Source organism: Ostrea edulis, chromosome 5, assembly GCF_947568905.1.
Source record: "Ostrea edulis chromosome 5, xbOstEdul1.1, whole genome shotgun sequence".
Classification (NCBI taxonomy): Eukaryota; Metazoa; Mollusca; class Bivalvia; order Ostreida; family Ostreidae; genus Ostrea; species Ostrea edulis.
The window spans coordinates 54,515,675-54,535,231 of NC_079168.1; the positions used below are offsets into that span (position 1 = coordinate 54,515,675).

General features: G+C 35.6%; 1 protein-coding gene and 2 long non-coding RNA genes across 3 annotated transcripts in view; 2 read left to right on the top strand and 1 right to left on the bottom strand.

Annotated features, from left to right (window-relative positions):
- The window catches only part of LOC125651532 (uncharacterized), a 93,162-nt gene that overhangs the window by 31,832 nt on the left and 41,773 nt on the right, over positions 1 to 19,557 (top strand). Inside the window, exons 22-25 of the mRNA XM_048880175.2 lie at positions 338 to 498; positions 10,411 to 10,580; positions 10,726 to 10,900; positions 11,730 to 12,340. Of these exons, the coding sequence (XP_048736132.2) occupies positions 338 to 498; positions 10,411 to 10,580; positions 10,726 to 10,900; positions 11,730 to 12,340 (1,117 nt within the window). The remainder of the gene's footprint in view (positions 1 to 337; positions 499 to 10,410; positions 10,581 to 10,725; positions 10,901 to 11,729; positions 12,341 to 19,557) is intronic.
- Positions 3,093 to 5,118, top strand: LOC125651539 (uncharacterized). The gene is made up of 2 exons (XR_008802886.1): positions 3,093 to 3,591; positions 4,506 to 5,118. It is a non-coding gene; the product is annotated as an uncharacterized LOC125651539 (long non-coding RNA).
- Positions 4,195 to 6,968, bottom strand: LOC130054579 (uncharacterized). The gene is made up of 2 exons (XR_008802887.1): positions 6,724 to 6,968; positions 4,195 to 4,944 (listed from the first exon to the last, which is right to left on the bottom strand). It is a non-coding gene; the product is annotated as an uncharacterized LOC130054579 (long non-coding RNA).

The window sequence follows — 19,557 nt, forward strand, 5'->3', positions numbered from 1 at the left end:
AATACAGATGTTTTGAAACGTTTCATCAGACATATATTCATTAAGTATCATAGACAATGGAGAAAATGTCATTGTGTACGCAGGTCAGTATTGACTTACATTAAAAACCTTTCAAAGCTTATCACACACACACACACACACACACACACACACACACACACACACACACACACCTTTTGATGACAAATTATAAATTTATAAGGGTTTTAATGTTTTGGAAATGAATTATGACGTAAATATCGGATATCGTAAATATGACGTGGAACTCGTATACACAAATATTCTTTAATCCACACTAGTAAGCTCCCTCCATATCGTAACTACTTTTTAATGACAGGTGGAACTCCATTTTGGATTGACTATTGGGAGGATTTCAAAGAGATTCTAGAAGACGTCAAAGACTTGTTCCAACTTCTTTTCGATAAAAAAGAAACTAAATCCAGTGAGGAATTTGAGGATGAATTTTCGACGGCACTTACTGATGGCATTTCAATGGCGGTAATTAAAAAAGTCTTAATAATTAAACCCTTGCATAAGATTTTATGAGAGGGGGTATACCGGAGTCACTTTGTTCAACCGTCGTTCTGGACATCAAACAGTCCATCCGTATTCCTATATATTGTTTTAAGACATCTCATTAGTCTGACACTGTAAAATGGATGAAATATTGCCAAAACGACATAAAACCATAATTAATCAATCATTTGCTATAAATTATGTAAATATATTAAATGATTGGGGGTTGGGGTTGAAAGATGTAAGCATATAGCTGTTGTCTTACATCTAAAACCTTTCAGGGCATATTACGTCAGTATCATAAACGTTTGGTGACGAACCACTGGATTTGCGATGTACTTTCGTTTCACAATACCGGTAACTACTACATGTAGCTCTGTGGTCACGGCTAATAACGATGTGTGGTGTGGAATTGTGAGGTACGTGTGGGATATGCATGTACTGTGCATGGCATAGTTAATTAAGGGGTGTTTCATAGATCTGAGCCATAACACAGGAATTTGAAGGAAAACATGGATCGAAGCAAGGCAAGGGTCCAAAGAACATGACCCACGAACCATGAAAAATGGCCTAGCCTGGGATATTGATAATTTCTGTATAAAATAATCTTCGGGATATAGGCTTTCTAGAAATGTTTTTCTTTTTTTTCATATATTCTATACTTTTTTGTTAATATGACGTTGAATATTGTGGTATTTAATGTTAAAAAATTTACATTTCGGGATACACGTCACAACAATAGGCCTTTCCGAAAACGTGAGTTATCTCTCTTTGTATTCTTACATTTAGTGTGAATATGACAACTTCCGGGTAGTAACACAGTCAGACTGCGCATATATTATATGTATAGTTATATAAGTATGGGCGCTGTTCAAAATCGAGAACAGTTGAAATAATTTGTACGAGAGAGTAAGAAAATGTTAATGGAAAAAAGAAGAATTTCTTGATCGAGTCGGGTGTGATTTTCGGGGGTAGGGGGGATTTTAAAAATTAAATTGGAAATCACCCAGACATTCATTTGTTTACATATGTCTCCAATAAAGACTGACATAATTATTTTGTAGGCAATTTTAATTTTTATTATAGATATTTAAAACGTCGAGTGCCTGTGGTGCAAAGATCTTGCATAACACCCCCCCCCTCTTTTCAAAATAAAAAAAATCAATTAAATTAGGAAATCAACGCTCTCATTGTTTTATCAGGGCTAAAATTATTCCACCACCACCAATCGACTCTTTCAAAAATAAACCAGACTGCAATCATTGGGTAACTTTCTCCAAAGTACCTGGACGTGCAAATCATTTTGTACACTGCAGCATGAAGCTAGGATTGTTAATATCAACTGATATGTTTAAAATGCAGTAAAATAGGTAACTAAATAATATTTTTCATTAATTTTGTTCAATATTGTTAGACTGATATGGATTATTTTCCATAGACCTGTGTGATCCCGAGGGGGGGGGGGTGTATTCTCAAATGTACTCTCTGGGGGGGGGGGGGTGTAGGTAAATTACCCCCCCCCCCCCCAATAGAATGCTTTTGACGTCTCTGTATCTTCCCTCTTTTATTCGTTTTAGCCCCCTTGAAATCTACTTGATTATGTATAGGCACATATCGTGTCATAACAGAAATTGCAATGACAGATTTAAACACCCCCTTTCGCCACAAATTTACAAAATAATTTGAGTAAAACTCCAAATATTTTACTCAAAATGGCTGTATTTACAGGTACATACTCTTGCCGACTATAAATTCAGGGCGTTCAATTATACGTTATTTAATTTTCAAAGCATTGCATGTGTAAATGTCAGTTTAAAGATGGGTTGTGACGACGAATTTCTTTACGGTTATACTTGTATTTGAAACTGTATAAAATTTGTGGGCAGACAGCTGGAAATCTGTCAGTGGCCTCTGTTTCATTTACAAGTACAGCCTGGGTTAAATTTTACTCACCAATCGAAGGAGATGGACATTTTCAGAATCTAGAGATGTCAGTCCGACATACCTAGACGTACATCGTGGCAGAACTTTCATCGCTGAATGTACTACATTGATATTGAACTTCTGATATTTAATTATAAATCTAACTGTATTAAAACACGGGCTATAGATCCTGAGAATATGTAAGGAATATATGATATATACTAATTTCAGTTATAAAACACGTGAAATCCTGGAAAATGGGGGAGGGGTGTAGTTAGAATAATCTAACTGTGTCTCGGTCTCGGGACAGGCCTGTCGTAGGAAATTACATCAGTACATCCTATCAGGGAGGGGGGTGTCCTCCTCAACTTATACAACATTAATTTTCTATTATTTTTACATGCAAAGTTGGTTATTTTCACGTGTATGAAGTAAACCTATGCATTGAGATTTTTTATTAACGTTAACATATTTCTTGGCGTGATTACTGTAAAATTATACAGCAATATATTCGTAGCCTTCTGCACTGTTGATAATGACGCTTCTCGAATATACTACCCGGAAGTCTTAACCTACTGTTACGCAAGCGCACTATGTTCCGGATCAAGGAAAGATAACTCATGTTTTCGGATTGGCCTATAAACCTCCAATGACCATGTACAATGTACATGAACCTATAAATCTCTGAATATATCAAGTTATATGCACTCAAATAGTTAGAATGGCTTATTCAATGATCATAATAAGCATTTTTTACCAAATTTGGGAAATAGAAATAAGAAATATTTTGGAAATGATGTTCAAAGCCGTGATTGTTCAACTTTACTTTTAAATTATTTTTACTTGAATTTTAAAATACTGAAATAAGAAGAATAAATATAGTATGTAGTTTATTTACATGGTGAAAGAAGTGAATCATTGGAACAATTCTGTTTCATATCATATTCCATAGTTTTGGGTTTTTTTGTTTTCTTTCTTATTCTTTTTTTTTTTTGGTATTAAAACGACCGAGTATCGAAAGCAATGGTAACGAAATAAGTTGACACCGCTTCTCGTCAAAACATGTTCAATTCGAATTTACTCGGAATTACACGTTCAACGAGCATTTGCTGTGAAACCTGATTAAAGGAAAATTACTGTAGACACCTAATAGTAAGTATCAAATGATCTTTTTGTTACATGTACATGTAGATTTCATAGCGTGAATAATAACAACACAACACCGATATAGGGGTTCAGAGTCAGTATATTATTGACTCTGAAAATACGATTTGAGAAATGATACTGTATAAATTTTACTGTATTTATCTTGATCAATAATTGTATATTCCTATACGTATTAATCATGTAAAGATACTGAGGTCTTTTAACCAACAATTTTTTTTAAATGTTTGTGCAATACATTATTGACTGACAACGTAATTCATGAGCTGTGATCTAAAAATCTTCCAGGCATTAATATAGATTTGAATAGAATTACATCTAGATACATATTTGAAATAGGATATATCCTAAGGCACTGTAGTTTTGAATTGTTTGGATTATATTGCATTTACATGTAATGTATACATGCTTGTAAATGCCACAGAATGAGAAATAATCTAAATTGGCCTATTTTCATAATGTTCCCAAAATAGAAGTGTCATGTAGATCTATACAGGAAGTAACATTTACAAATCATGTTTGTTGTTTGTTATTTGCCAGTTAAGTATCATAATGATAATACTAGTAGTTCATAATAAGTAATTATTCTACTAAAATCAAATACCCTTTTTATTGTCAACAAATACATCACTGGTAGAAAGGTTATAAAGCTTTTATCTAGCACAAGTTTCCATATTCTACAGGTTTACATATGTCATCAAGTCCTCAAAAGCAGCTTTAGGGGTTCCCAGGAGATTCTGATGCTCACTGTTAGACTTTCACTGTCGTCAAAATCCAACCTTATTTTCTCTTTTCTCAAAACTTCAGCTCTCAAAAACTTCTTTGATTAATTATGTCACTCCTGTTTTGTTGAACATGGTGTTGTCAGCAATAGGTTCAAGTTCTTCTATGTCTTGTTGTAGGTGATTTGTACAGAAGCGAGCCCCGGCAGGAATGATGGCCTCTTTTGAAATGAAGATTTCATGCCTTACTCCTACTGGGACTACAACTAACTTTGGACCTGGTCACTCGCAGATACAGCATGAAGTGTGCCCTCTTGATGTACATGGGGATGGGAGTGATACAGAAGGGGGACTAATTGGAAGAACTGCTGCTGCTGGTGGTGGTGCTGGACTGTCTTGAATCTGTTGCCTAACCGACTTGATATTCTTCTGTTTAATATGGGAGCAACACACACACTCTGGCATATATTGCACAGAAAATCATGATCAGATGGTGCCCTCCCTATCAGAGTGGTGATCACTGTCCTATAGTTCTTTGAAATCCTGGATCTGTGTTTTGGTTTTACTCTCCATGGACAGTTGAAACAGAGAAAGAATTAGGGACCACTCCTTGGCATATCTGAAATATTTATGTCATATACATGTAATTAAAATATACAATTTGGGTTGAATAAAAATCTTATCTTCATGTTAAAACCCATTAGCCTAGGTTATTTTTCCTAAAATCTAATTATAAATCAATTAACTTGTTAATTAATGCTTGGTGAATCAATTAATAAATTGTATTCAAAAACTTGGAATTATTTTTTTTCCACTAATAAACTGAAAATGTGTATCTTCAAATGTTTTGTTGATTAATGTCAGTGTGACATATAGAGGGGGTATGGGGTTTACAACAATGTATATTACATGGTTAATTTATTTCTATTATGTAGTCCATGTAAATTTCTGTGGAAACGAGGAAGTTATTTATATTCGGTCTTTCCTATCCCGGGGTAGGAAAGACCGAATATAAATAACCCCCTCGTTTCCACGGAAATTAAGCCCATGAGAGCCTGAAATCTCCCAACCTGGGTCTGTTTAATGGACCCTTCCAAAGTCCTTTTTTAAGGAAAAAGTAAACCATTTTCCTAATCCAAAAAGAAAACTGGTGCAAAAACCATGCACATCTCCATACATGAAATAATATAAATAATAGAAAAATTATCAGTAGTATTGTAATACATTTTCTGGGGGGGGGGGGGGGGGGGGGGAGGGGGGGGTGCCGTTTCACCTTTATAGATTGTTTTTTTTCCCCTAACATTTAAAACATATCTTTTCAATATCAAGTTTGTCTATAGCACAAAATAAAAATTCTAAAATCAATTAAAGCGTTTGATTTTCGTGTGTATATATAAAACAAAACGAAAGAAAAAAACTAGGATCCTCCACTAGTAAACTATGTTTTCCATTTAGAGTTATTGCCCTTCAATCGAAAAAAAGTAAATATAATTAAGAGAATACTCTACATTTCAACACAAGTTATTCAAATATTATTAAACAAGATATATTTTGATATGTATTTAAATTGACCTACTTCATTAAAAACAAACTTTCTGTGTGTTTTTGTAGGTGTCTTTCAACATATATACAAGGGACTTATGAATTTACGAACTTAAATAGTTGAAATTGAAAACAAAACCATAATTTTATCTCCGTTCGATGTATGAATATTGTGCGTTCAAATTCTCAAGTACAAATGTAAAATAGATAGGGATTACAGCCGTGTTTGACATTGCCGTAATATTCGGACATTTGTTAATGTAACACGTTGCTACAACTTTACAGTTATGATTGGCAGACTTAATATTTTATAAGAAACTTTGAACTGTAGCCTATATTAATTAAACGTAGATCTATATAATTTGTAAAAATTATGAGAACCAATGGACAAATTCATACGATAGATCATACTGTCTGAATATATATCGCACATCTCCATGCGTAATACATGTGTACATGCTGGGCCTGTGTAATTTAAATGTTTACTGGGGTATTCCTAGAGAGAATGTTCTATCGTTAAAATGATAATGTCCTACGGCACCGATTGTGGTGAGGGCCTGTCCCGAGACACAGTTAGATTATTCTAACTAGGGTATTCCGTATGGCCGAATAAGTTTGTACTGTACGTTTGATTCGAACATTCATTCTGTTTCGAACAATATCATTTTTAAAGTAACAAAAGGTAGGGAAATCGGTACTTTTAAAGCCATCGGAACGGACTTCGGAATGAAACATACACGATAGGTTACCCCCCCCCCCCCCCTGTACCTTTTTACCATAGGCCATGACTCTCATATTTACTCGTTTAGATATTGATTTTTTATTTTAAAAAATATATAAGAACATAAAAACTCACCTCTTTGCTGTTTCTTTTTGAGTCGTATCAACTGTGTTAGGTGTATGTATTGACTTCCTTGGAATCTGACGTTTCCAGACGACACTTTTGCTATTATTATTATTTTTTTTCGACATGGCCGCATTGCTTACGAGTTAATTTTTTTTTATGGAAAGTGTTAATCTAACTTTGCATTTTAATTTTAGTTTACAAAATTGAGTCGTGAGTAATGCGGCCCATGTGAATTTATAGACTGAAGTTGGCAACTTTATGCGATTTTCCCGGAAAACGTGAAACTGCGGTAGGTTTGGGCATTTACTTGAGTGCTTTAAACATCCGGTGAGAGGAAACGATTGCGCAATACAACTTGGCTCATGTTATGGATAAAAAATATAATCTTAGATTTATTCTAAAGTGTTCTTTAATTTTTCCAAATTTGGTAGGCCAAAAATGGCATATTGTGGGTCATGTTCTTTATATCCGTCCTTGTTGAGATGCATAAACTATTGTTGATTTTTTTCTGAAGTAGACTTTTACAACCCGGGAGCAAGATCTTGTGGTTTTATGCTGTGATATGATCAGAAGCAGTGTCATTGATGTGTCCTAGATGGGCTGCAAGATGTAATGATTGGTTCCATGATAAATGTGCATGTAGTTTTCAGGGTCAGGGTGTAGATTGCTTCTGTGACTCCATTCCTCTCCAATTCAATAAAGCAAGCTCGCGATGCAGATTCCGCAAACCTTTATGGCTTGAACGGGATTAAACAAGGCAATGCATCTCCGGGCATGGAATCCTACATCGAACAAAAACAGCGGCGTCAAATCTTAGTACAAATTTGGAACCCCGTCACTGAGGATTTCCTCATGTGGTCTTAATACAGCATGTTTAGTAAATTTAAACATCATTTGTTCGGTTGAAGAAGTCTGTATTTCCCCAGAAGAAACCTCCTAAGATATGCTAGAAATATGGAATAAAATTCAAACATATAACCAAAAGCATGAAAATAAAACAATTCAAATATCTGCTTTTTAAAACCGACAATTCACTCAGGACGAAATGTTTTCATAATATCTGTCTTGCCTGGAAGGGAAATTGTTAAAAATGGCGGCTTCTAATTATCATCTTCTACACTAAAAATGTAGTGATACATGAGGGAGAATATGGTATGCAGCAGTACTTGGATCACAGTGGTTTGCATGTAAGTGGGAAATCCTACACGAAGGCTACCATATAACGATTAAAGAACCTTTTCCTATAATCTTGGGGTATTAAATTGCGAAACCATAACCTATTCTTCTTCTCAGACAACATGGCAGTGGTAGACATTATAAACAAACAAGTAAAGAGAAGACAGTAATGTGCCTTGTAAGACGTTTAGTAACAACAGCAATGAAATTCAGCACATTCTTTAAGCCCTATATCTTGACAGGTCAAATTATGTTTGTTGTCCTCTTTCTCCACAATCTTGCACACCAATCGTAGATCAGGAGTCATGTCATATGATAGTTGCTGTTCTCCTGTGTGTTTTCAATTCTATAAAGATTGATTTTATATCAATGATGTTTGTTGCCCTTTATGTTACTTGCGAAATCAAGATAATTTACGTGAGTACATGTACATGTTTTATTATATCTTATAGGGGATGCTTACTCCTCCTAGGCACCTGATCCCACCTCTGGTGTGTCCAGGGGTCCGTGTTTGCCCAACTATCTATTTTGTATTGCTTATAGGAGTTATGAGATTGATCACTGTTCGTTATCTTCACCTTGTATCTTACTTTCTTTGTTTCGACTAGGTCTCAGTTATAGGTTTCGATAAAGTTGTATTTTATTTATTCTTATTTTTATTATTATTTATATTTAACAATTTTGAAGATAAGCGATGTATAATATTGGAAGGACCAGGAGTGTAAGCTTGTGGTTATTTTTTGATGCGAAACCTTTTGTGTTATGGAGGGTTTTTAGGTCACCTGAGTAAGACTGTAAAGTTCATGATCCCTGGGGTAGGGGTTCTGACCTAAGGGCGGGGTCAAACTTGGTATATAGTGTTTATGTGTAAAACACTTAAATAACATCTTCGTTAGTGCTGTTGATAGTATATTGAAACTAAATGGATATTTAGAAAGAGCAGGTAGTCCTTTACCAAAATTATGAATCTGATGATCCCAGGGGTAGGGGTTTTTTAATATCAGGGTGGGGCCAAAATGGTCAGTTATTAAATTTGTGAACAATAGACATTTTTAACTTCTTGATAACTATCGTTCCAATTCTTTTCATATTTGGTATGAAGCATCTTTGGAACAAGGGATTGATTGATTGATGTTTCCGCCACACTCAACAATTTTTCAGTTATCTGGTGGCGCCCAGTTTTTATTAGTGGAAGAGAGAACCCAGATACAATGTACCTGGGAAGAGACCACCGACCTTCCGAAAGTGAACTGAGAAACTTTCTCACCTAACACGGGATTTAACCCGCGCCGACAGAGGTACAAGTAATATCAGGACTCCTGCACCCCTGGGGCCTTAAGGGCGGGGCAAAAATTGCCCAATATTGCCCAATTTTCAAAAATCTTTTTCTCAAGAACCCCATTCGTGTATGAAAAACTAAATGCATGGTGATGGATAGCAGGAAGACCTCTACCAAAATTGTAAATTTCATGATCCCAGGGGTAGGGGTTCTGACCCCAGGGTGGGACTAAACTTGTTATATAGTGTTTATGTGTAAAACACTTAAATAACATCTTCTTTAGTGCTGTTGATACTAAATTGAAACTAAATGGATAGAACAGGTAGTGTTTTACCAAATTGTAAATTTGATGATTCCTAGAGTAAGGGTTCTGACCCCAGGGTGGGGCCAAACTTTATATATAGTATTTATGCGTAAGTTTGCTGATACTGTATAAAATCTAAATGCATACTTATGAATGGCAGAAAAGGATGTACAAAAAATGGTGAATTTCAATGAAAAACCAGGGATGAGTCCAAATTAGTCGTATGTTTTGATGTTTTAATGTTAATACACCTATTATTTAAAGCCTTTCATCAGGGTATGCACTTTTGAAGGCAGTAAAGTTTTAAGAACACATCTTGTTTTATACTGTTGCTGAACATTAGAATTTAGCTTAAATATTCAGAACAGGAATTTTTTTCTAGATTTCACAGCCCATGGAAGTAGTGATACTTTTTCATTAGTATTCAGGTGACCGATAAGGCCTGTGGGCCTCTTGTTATTATGACTGGTAGTTTTTTCTTATGCGGCTGGGAGGTTTTAAAATGTACGATGAATATTTGTGAAAACCTTCATCCCAGTTGCTGTTTATATAATTATTTACGTACAGTGTTGGTGGGATGAAGTATTTTGAGTCTATTTCCAATGTATCATATTTGCTTTAACCTTACCCCCCAACCTTAGCTTGATTTGTTATTCATTACTTTAAGAGAATAAATGACTTTTAACCACCTATCCTTAGTATTATTTTCACACAACTGAGCAAAAAACTAGCTGCGGAAATGACATCCGATTAAAGCGATTTTGACAAAAAAATTGGAGTATGAAAATTTTATTTGATCTCCATTCAGCATCAAGTTCAATTACATACATATTGACTTGACAATGAAATATCACTCACTAGTATAAACATTTATAACTGATTCTGTAACGTGAACAGTTATGAAGCCTAATATCAATGCTAATCAAATGTTTTTCAGAGAGAAGAAACTAATATATTCATCGAGGCTATTCAGAAATCATTCGGGGACTTGACTACCCAGTTTAAGGACACACTAAACGATCTAGTGTCACCATTTTTCAATGCTTTCAATTCAGTTCTGAAAGCAGTCAAAGCAATCAAGTCTGGATACACCACAGTTAGAGACGTGTAAAACATTTTGTTAATTATTTTTCATTTCAAAGTGTTGAAATTTCAATGAAAATCTTTATTTCATTAGAATAATACTTTTTTTTTTAGAAGTCAGAGCTACGGTCGTAATGATAAGAAACAATGCATTGCCAAATTATTGTAGGTTTATAAAGACGAAGAATATCATACAAAAAGTATTTGGTTCAAAATTCCATGTAACATTTCCCAAACGGCGAAGAAATGAAGATTCGACTTGTGGGATTGGTGTTTGGCCTACGGACACGAACGGAAGGTACCAAACACTGGGTGTTGATGTCCGCATTTCTTACCTCTCTGATGTGAGTATGTTTATCTAAAACCGTCTTACTTTTCAGATTATCAATATTTGTATCAGATAAAGAAAATATTCCATGGTCTGCTTGAATCTTCCATGACTGTTCCAATTTATTTTCTTTTGTTATGATATTCTGGATTCAACACTGGTATTCAAAAGCTATTGGAGACTTGATAACACCTCATAAATCTCCAATAGCTTTTGATTCCCAGTGTTGAATCCAGAATATCACAATAAATGAAGGTCACATAGAAGGCTTAGAGTTATCCCAATTAATGAAATAACAAATCGAATCTTGGAATATTTTCTGGTTGAATAATAAAAACTAGAAAATCAGGTTGGATTTTTTTTTTATCAAAGAATTAGTATGAGCTTCTGCAACTGGCTATGGACAATCATCAAATAACAAGCTACAGCAATGAAATTTTATGTGAAGAGTCATCATGGCTATTTGGCTTAACGCCAAAAAAGTCGACGGGTTGGACTTAAATGAGGCGGGGTGATACAAACTTAACTGAACTTTGGTTTAGGTCTGCATAAATCTATGATATTTGCTTAAATTTCTGAGTTGAAAATCGAAAACCTGAGGTCTACCATCATCGTTTCTGATTCATGTACGTTACTCTTCTCGCAAACCTTGGATCGTCGCTAGTTTTGGATTTTTAAGGAGAGTTAGATATCAGAAACTAAATGAAATACGATACTGAAATTATGAATTTGCTTTTTTACTTTATTGATTATACCATTCTGTACTCAATCATCTAAAGTTACTATGGACGTTTTATGGCGCGGGTTGAATATAGTATTTCAATGATAGAAACCTTTCTGTGTAGATTCCATGTCCAGTGAATGGCGAAGTATTCAGAGAAAATAACAGAGTTCGGATCTTGCCCACAGATGATGATTTCATCGAATTCGAAATAATCATAGAAAATATTATTCCCGACTCTTCAATCTCAACAAGTGGCCAATTTCTGATAGCGGGCAAAGATGTCATCGGAAAAGCTGGTAAATCACCATGCGACTACAACAGTATCCATGTATCTGTTCGCAAACGATCATCAATTCAGACAGCAGATTCTGAGTACAAATATATAGACCCATCGCCCTTTTTGGATCATCTGCTTCCGAAACCAGAGTGGATCTGGGAATGCAAAGACTACACTTATATAAATTTCTTCAGTGTTATCTCAGCTGATGCTGTTAAAGAGGGATTGGATACGCTAGAGGAAGAAATAGGAAGAGCGCACATTGAAGGAAGTGACGATCTCAGTAACGGATTTCCGCCCGTTGAACCTAACTATCGCCCCCCTGAGTTTGATGTCGCTCTTCCAACCGATCCTGTTGCTGTTGGTGCGTGGAATAGTTTCAAAGAAGGATTTAAGGGTTTAGTTTCAAACTTCAAAGACATAGCGAAACAACTTTTCGACTTTTCAGGCAACAGGTAATTTTTATTGATATATTAAAGTATCAATTCCTTATACGTGATACTAATAGTGTACGTGGAGGAACAACAACACTTATATTATACATATCCTCAGAATGGCATTGTAACGTCCTAACACTCTCTCTTCGAGAAAAACAATAACAAATTTACTAGTTACCAGATGAATACTTTAGTAAGTATATAATGTAACTGATTTTCATTTTTATACGCCCGTCATTATGTTATGGCGCTGTCCGTGCGTCTGTCTGTCTGTCCGTCCGCCCCGGGTCATGTTTTGCGGTCTTTTCTCCGTAACGGATGCATGTACAACTTTGAAATTTGGTCACAATATCTCCCTTAAGAATTGTAAGAGTGAGATTGCATTTCAGCTGGATTAGTCCATCCTTGACCTACTTTTGGACTAAAAATAGGTCAGATAAATTTCCGGGCTTTTTTTCGTTGCAGATACATATATTGGCCTGAAATTTACACATAAACTTCCTTTCAAAGGAATACAAGTTCAGTTTGCATTTCAGCTGGATTGGTCCGTCCGTCCGTGACCTACATTGGGACTAAAAGTAGGTCAAAGTTTTCCGGGCTTTTTTTCATTATGGATACAGATATTGCCCTGAAATTTGGGCAAAGGCTTCCTCTTGGATGGATACACGTTCAGTTTGCATTTCCGCTGGATTGGTCCATCCTTGACCTACTTTTGGACTAAAATAGGTCAGATAGTTTTCCGGGCTTTTTTAAATTATGGATACAGATATTTCCCTGATATTTAGTTAAAGGCTTCCTCTCAGAGGAATACAAGTTCAGTTTGCATTTCAGCTGGATTGGTCCATCTTTGACCTACGTTTGGACTTTACAGCTAAAAATAGGTCCAACGGTTTTCCGGGTTTTTTTTCATTACGGATACAAATATTTCCCTGATATTTAGTCATAGGCTTCCTCTCAAACAGCAAGTGTGGCACGATAAAGATCCCTCCCTGCTCAATGGCCATAAGCGCCGAACATAGGCCTCAATTTTGCAGCCCTTCACCGGCAGTGGTGACGTCTCCATATGAGTGAAATATTCTCGGGAGGGACGTTAAACAATATTCAATCAATCAATCAATCAATCAGAGGAATACAAGTTCAGTTTGCATACCAGCTGAATTGGATCCATGACCTACTTTTTGGAAAAAATCGGTCAAACAGTTTTCTGAGCTTTTTTCATTATGGATACAGATATTGCCCTGATATTTAGTCATAGGCTTCCTCTCAGAGGAATACAAGTTCAGTTTGCATTTCAACTGGATTGGTCCATCCTGACCTACTTTTGGACTAAAATAGGTCAGATAGTTTTCCGGGCTTTTTTAAATTATGGATACAGATATTTCCCTGATATTTAGTTAAAGGCTTCCTCTCAGAGGAATACAAGTTCAGTTTGCATGTCAGCTGGATTGGTCCATCTTTGACCTACGTTTGGACTAAAAATAGGTTAGACAGTTTTCCGGTCTTATTTTAATCACGGATACAGACATTGCCCTGATATATAGTCAAAGACTTCCTCTCAGAGGAAGACAAGTGCAGTTAACAGTTCAGGTGGATTGGCGCACAATGACCTATAGTACTTTAGGGGTAGAAGTAGGTCAAACAGTTTTCCAGATTTCTTTGGTATGGTCACAGGTATTACTCTGAAATTTAGTCACAACCTCCCTTTCAGAGAAATACATAATCAGTTAACATTTCAACTTAATTGGTGAACCATGTCCTACTTTAGGGCTAAAAGTAGATCAAATGGTTTCCTGGACTTTTTAGCACCAACATTTTGTTTCAACCTCACTCCCGGAGAAATACATAATCAGTTCACATGTCAGATGGATTGGTGCACCATGACCCACTTTAAGGCTTTGCTTTTCTATTCAAAATGTGTGTTGTATGAATTCAGAGTGCACAATATGCTTCCAGGTTGAATTTCACTGTCCGACGGGCGTATATTGTACTGTTTGCGGTACTCTTGTTGTAAAGAGTATTCACAAAGACGAGGCTGATTAACTGAGTTTTCTAAAACACATTTTCAGAAGAAATCAATGCATTATGCTATGAACTCTTATTTTTAGACCACATGGCTAAAAGGAAGCAAATCATAAATCGTCTATGTTAAACCCCATTAGGAAAATGTACAGGGGCAACTCATTATAATAAAGTTGTCCTTCATTATGATTTGCAAGATTCATGATATTCAAGAAAACTGGTAGAATGAAAATCGAAGTAAATCGCTGGACAGCCATTTTAAATTGGACTCTGACTAAACGAAGTTGAATACATAATCTCGTTAACGTACGCCAGCATAATGAATGTATTTTTAGATCACCCGAGTCACTCAATTGTCAAATTGCTGTTTGTTTTTGTCTGTCTGTCGTGCGTCACGCATAAACCTAATTTGCTATAGAGCATCCTTGTGTAAAGGGGATTCAAGATGTCTATTCAATAACCACTGTAACAGAAAAGTTGAAAGTTACATGAAAGTTTCATGATATAGTGTTTATTAAAGTTTGTTCAAATCATGGTGGGGTCACAATAGGAGATCAACGTTTTACATGGGAATATAGAGGGAAAATCTTTAAAAATCTTCCCAATAACAACTAGGTCATGATGAGTCATATTAATATAAATGCATCTGTAGGTAGTGCATATTCAAGTTGTTTCAAATTATGGCCCCAGGGATAGGGTGGGAACACAATAGGGGATCGAAGTTTTACATGCAAATACATAGGAAAACTCTTTAAAATTTTTCTCATATTGTAAAACTTATACGGTACCAATTTTGATGCACCAGATGCGCATTTCGACAAATAATATCACTTCAGATATATATATATATATATATATATACATTTATATATATATACATATATATCCGTGCAACAAGGAAAAAGTCTTGATTCGGCTTTATGTTGATTTATTTTTGTAGAAATGTAGAAGGCATTGACCTATAAGCAAAACAAATAACAATTGTATTAGACAAAAGTACAAGTTTATAATTTAGATAAACTGCTGACAAAAAGTTACCAATAATACAGCATACATTTATAATAGAAAAATATATTCTGTAAGAAATTGACCTTTGAACTTACAAGCAAATTGTGAAAATATACTAAGACAACGCTAACTGCAAAAATAGAATAAAGTATAAACGTGGCAATTAAGAATAAGAGTCATATACAAAAATATTGTAGTGAAGTAAGACCTAAGTAAATATGATGCTTACGTACATGTACCACAAATGCACCTGATAGAAGCTGGACAGATCTTCAAAGTAGAAATGTACACTGCTCTGATTTACAGAGTTTGAACGGTAATTTATAATTAAAGGTGAATCATGACTATTGGGTAATACTTAATGACGAATGAAATTTAGCGTTACAAAAATATCAACTCAATCCAATACGCATAAGAAAAACAACTCATTCCGATGCGCAGTAGAAGTCCTACTCAATCCGAAATTTACTAAACTTTCTAAAAATATAATCAAACAAAAAATGAATAAATACACAAAAAATAAATAAGAATAGATTTGTACCACATACTCCCCCGCAAAAAGGCAATCTGTCCCCAGATTAATGTAATAAACAATAAATACATACAGAAGTTTATATGAAACAAAATAGAATTTGAGTTCACAAAATCATAATTGCCAATTATTTGTAAAAATACATCAAAAGTCCTTGAAATTTGGTTGTAATTCCATCCTATTCACATTCTTTATTCCACCAGAGTCACTGTTTTCCACTTTAACACTATATACAGAGTTGCATGGTTTACCAACAATAGTGTACACCTCTAATTTCCACTTGTCCTGTATCTTGTCTCGTCCTTTGAGTCCCCTGTTTCTTAGTAATACGCGGTCTCCGATTTGCAGATCATTTTCGATTCTTCCTGCATCGTGTCTCTGTTTTCTGTCATCTTCATTGTGGTGCATCTCTGCCTTAGCTCTGTTGTACGCAAACGACAACTTTTCGGAGTGCATTCAATCCACCGATCTAAACTGATATCAATGGTTGAAGTAAGATTGCTTCTTCCTAATAAGAAATCTATTGGTGGATTAAAAAATATAATCAAACGAAAAATGAATAATTACATAAGAAACAAATAAGAATAGATTTGTACTACAACACTCCCCCGCAAAAAGTTAACGTAATGTAATAAACAATAAATACATAAGAAATAAATAAGAATAGATTTGTACTAATATATATATATATATATACGCTAAAGTGCTTTGGCATGCGCCAAAGTGCGATGGTTTGCTAACGTTACATTCGCGAAAGTGAGATGGGCCCTCTCCTATAGCCATGTTACGCCAAATTGCGATGGTCTTCATTTCTAGGCGCCCCACACCTAAGTGCGATGATCTAACATGCCAAAGTCCGATGTTGCGGCGGTAGAGTAACGTTTGTGACGTCATGTTATTATGACGTCATTCGTAACGTCTTTCAAAATCAAATCGAAGAAATGCATGTCAGTCTGTCCTAACGAGGGTTCTTTCTGCTGGCACCAACGTCTTCGTGCTATTGGAAGAAGGCACGGGTGATTAAGATTGACATGGACGATACTTGCTATTTACAATGTTGAGGATTGTGAGAACGGCAAAATACTTTTCTTGTCGAAATATCTACTTTCCCTAAACATGTTTTAATTCATGATCATATATTACATGTGATGTACACATAATATATTCCTTGGGGTATGAAATATTCTATACGATTTCACGTCGGAAAATTTTGTTTAATAACACAACTAAATATAATGGTAATGAAATAATTTTTTGCATGGGTTTTGCATTGATATTCTTGTGAAACAACACACGGTTGGTACAGTTTATACCAAAAACACTGTGTCTATTCAGTTTTACAAACCAATGAACTTCGGCGAGTCAGACCCATCGTGATTTGACACATTTTATAATGTGTACCATCGGACTTTGGCGCATTTGTCTCACATAATTGCACTTTGGCGTGTCACACCATCGCGCTTTGGCGCATGAGAGTGGACCATCCACTTTGGCGTGTCACAGCATTGGGAGTTGGTGCAGACCATCGCACTTTGGCGTGATCATCGCACTTTTGAAAGGGCCTCCGTGGCCGAATGGTCAGAGCATCGCGCTCAAAATCACACGGCCTCTCACCTCTGTCGGTGCGGGTTCGAATCCCGCTCGCGCCAGTAAGTGAGAAAGTTTCCCAGTTTATATTCGGAAGGTCGATGGTCTCTTCCCAGGTACATTGTATCCGGGTTCTCTCTTCCACCAATAAAAACTGGGCGCCTCCAAATAATGAAAAATGAATCGTACTCTTGAGTCATACACACACACACACACAAAGAAAGTTTTTTCAGTGCCAATCGGTAGCGATGGTAAAAAGAACATACTACATCTATACACTTGTGTATCTGTAGATTAAAAATACAATTGAAAAGTTGTTCGTAATCAAAGTTTGTTCATAAACTGCAACACATACCTTTATATGTAACGGGCTCATGATCATTTACAAATAATGTTTCGAATTTGGCTTTTTCAATGAATTGTAAGAACGTTTTTTAAAGCAATAGTTCAACTCCTTTGAGGTTTTTGAGGACTTTGATTAAAATGGATATAAAAGCATCCTCATGTCGATTTATGTTTGTACACGCCTTTATCCTTAGGACAATTAAGGTTCAAAATCTTAGATACCAGTAGAAATATACGGTATAGGAAAATCTTTCGAAAATCTTAACAGGTAGAAGGGATGTGTCAAATTTCTGATGTACATTAAGTGTGAGTTGATGATTGTTCACCCATGAAACCAAGTCAAGGAAATACGAGGGGTTTAAATTTACGAGTTTATATAAAAATACAATAGAATCAAAAGGGTACAATATTTCAAATCAATATCCAAACGTGATCATATATGTAGAATTCACACAATAATATCTGGTGTGAGAACAAGGTGGCCCTTAAATGGTGGTGGTGGTGGGGGGGGGGGGGGGGGGGGTCGAGAGGGATAATACTAGCAATTGGGTTATCTCTATGAAAATTACCTCAAAGTAACAAAGGTACAGCATGTTAAATTGAAATGCAAGTATCCTCAATAAGAGTAAATGCACATTACATCTGTAAATCATGTTAAGAAGTCATTTCTTACGACAAGTGTACCAGCGCTCAAGTGAGGGATGTTGCCTATTGACCGTTTACTCAGTATTGATATCTCATGACCTGAAAAAATGTACATGATACCTTGACAGTAAAATAATTTTGATGACTTTCCGATCTGAACTACTATTTGGGACTTGTGACATCACATGTTTAAAACTGCTTTGCTAACATGAAAGACAGTTAATATCAATTAAGTCTTCTGATAAAGCCATGCGATTTCAGTAATGATGGCAATATGAATGACAATAATTTCAAGGTGATACACAACTATAGATATGTAGTGTGAGTTGCACTGAAATCATAGCATTTTTAGCTCTTCTGAGCCAAAGGCTCAAAGAGCTAATCATATGGCCATATGTGTGGCGTGCGGTGTGTATCAACTTTTTGGAAAAAGGGCTATATCTCAAGAACCCATTGGCCAATATTTGTCACAGGGTATCCTTGGCACAAGGGCTTTCATTTGTACTAAAACTAGGGTTGTGACCCTTTAACAAGGGGAGATAATTAAGGAAATGCAAACAAAAGTAGTGGTTGTTAAAATAAATCTTCTCAAGAACCACTGGGCAAATTATCACCAAACTTATGCATAAGGATGAAGATAGGTTGTAGATAACAAATTGTTCAAGGCATCATCCTGGGGCAAAGGGTGTGGTCTCAAGGTCACTTTAAAGTTGACCTTAAATTTTGTTTTGTTAAAACTTTGATATTTTGCTTAGTATAAGGACTAGGATTATCAAATTTTGTCAGTTGATGCATCTTAGGACCTAATATCATGTTGTCTCAAAAGTAGGTCATGGTGACCTACCTTTTGAATTTTACAAGTAATTATTATAAATGGAATTTGATGCATATCTTGGACACTTTTGAGCCTATAATCATCAAAAGTTGTCAGTTGATGAATCATGGGACCTTGAAGTGCGTCATGTGAAAAAAATGTCAACTTGACCTACTTTCTGAATTTTATGGCTAATCATTTATGAATACATTTTAGGTTGTATTTCAGATATCGAGAGGTTTAGAATCATCAAACCTTGTAAGTTGATGCATCTAGAGGCCTCGA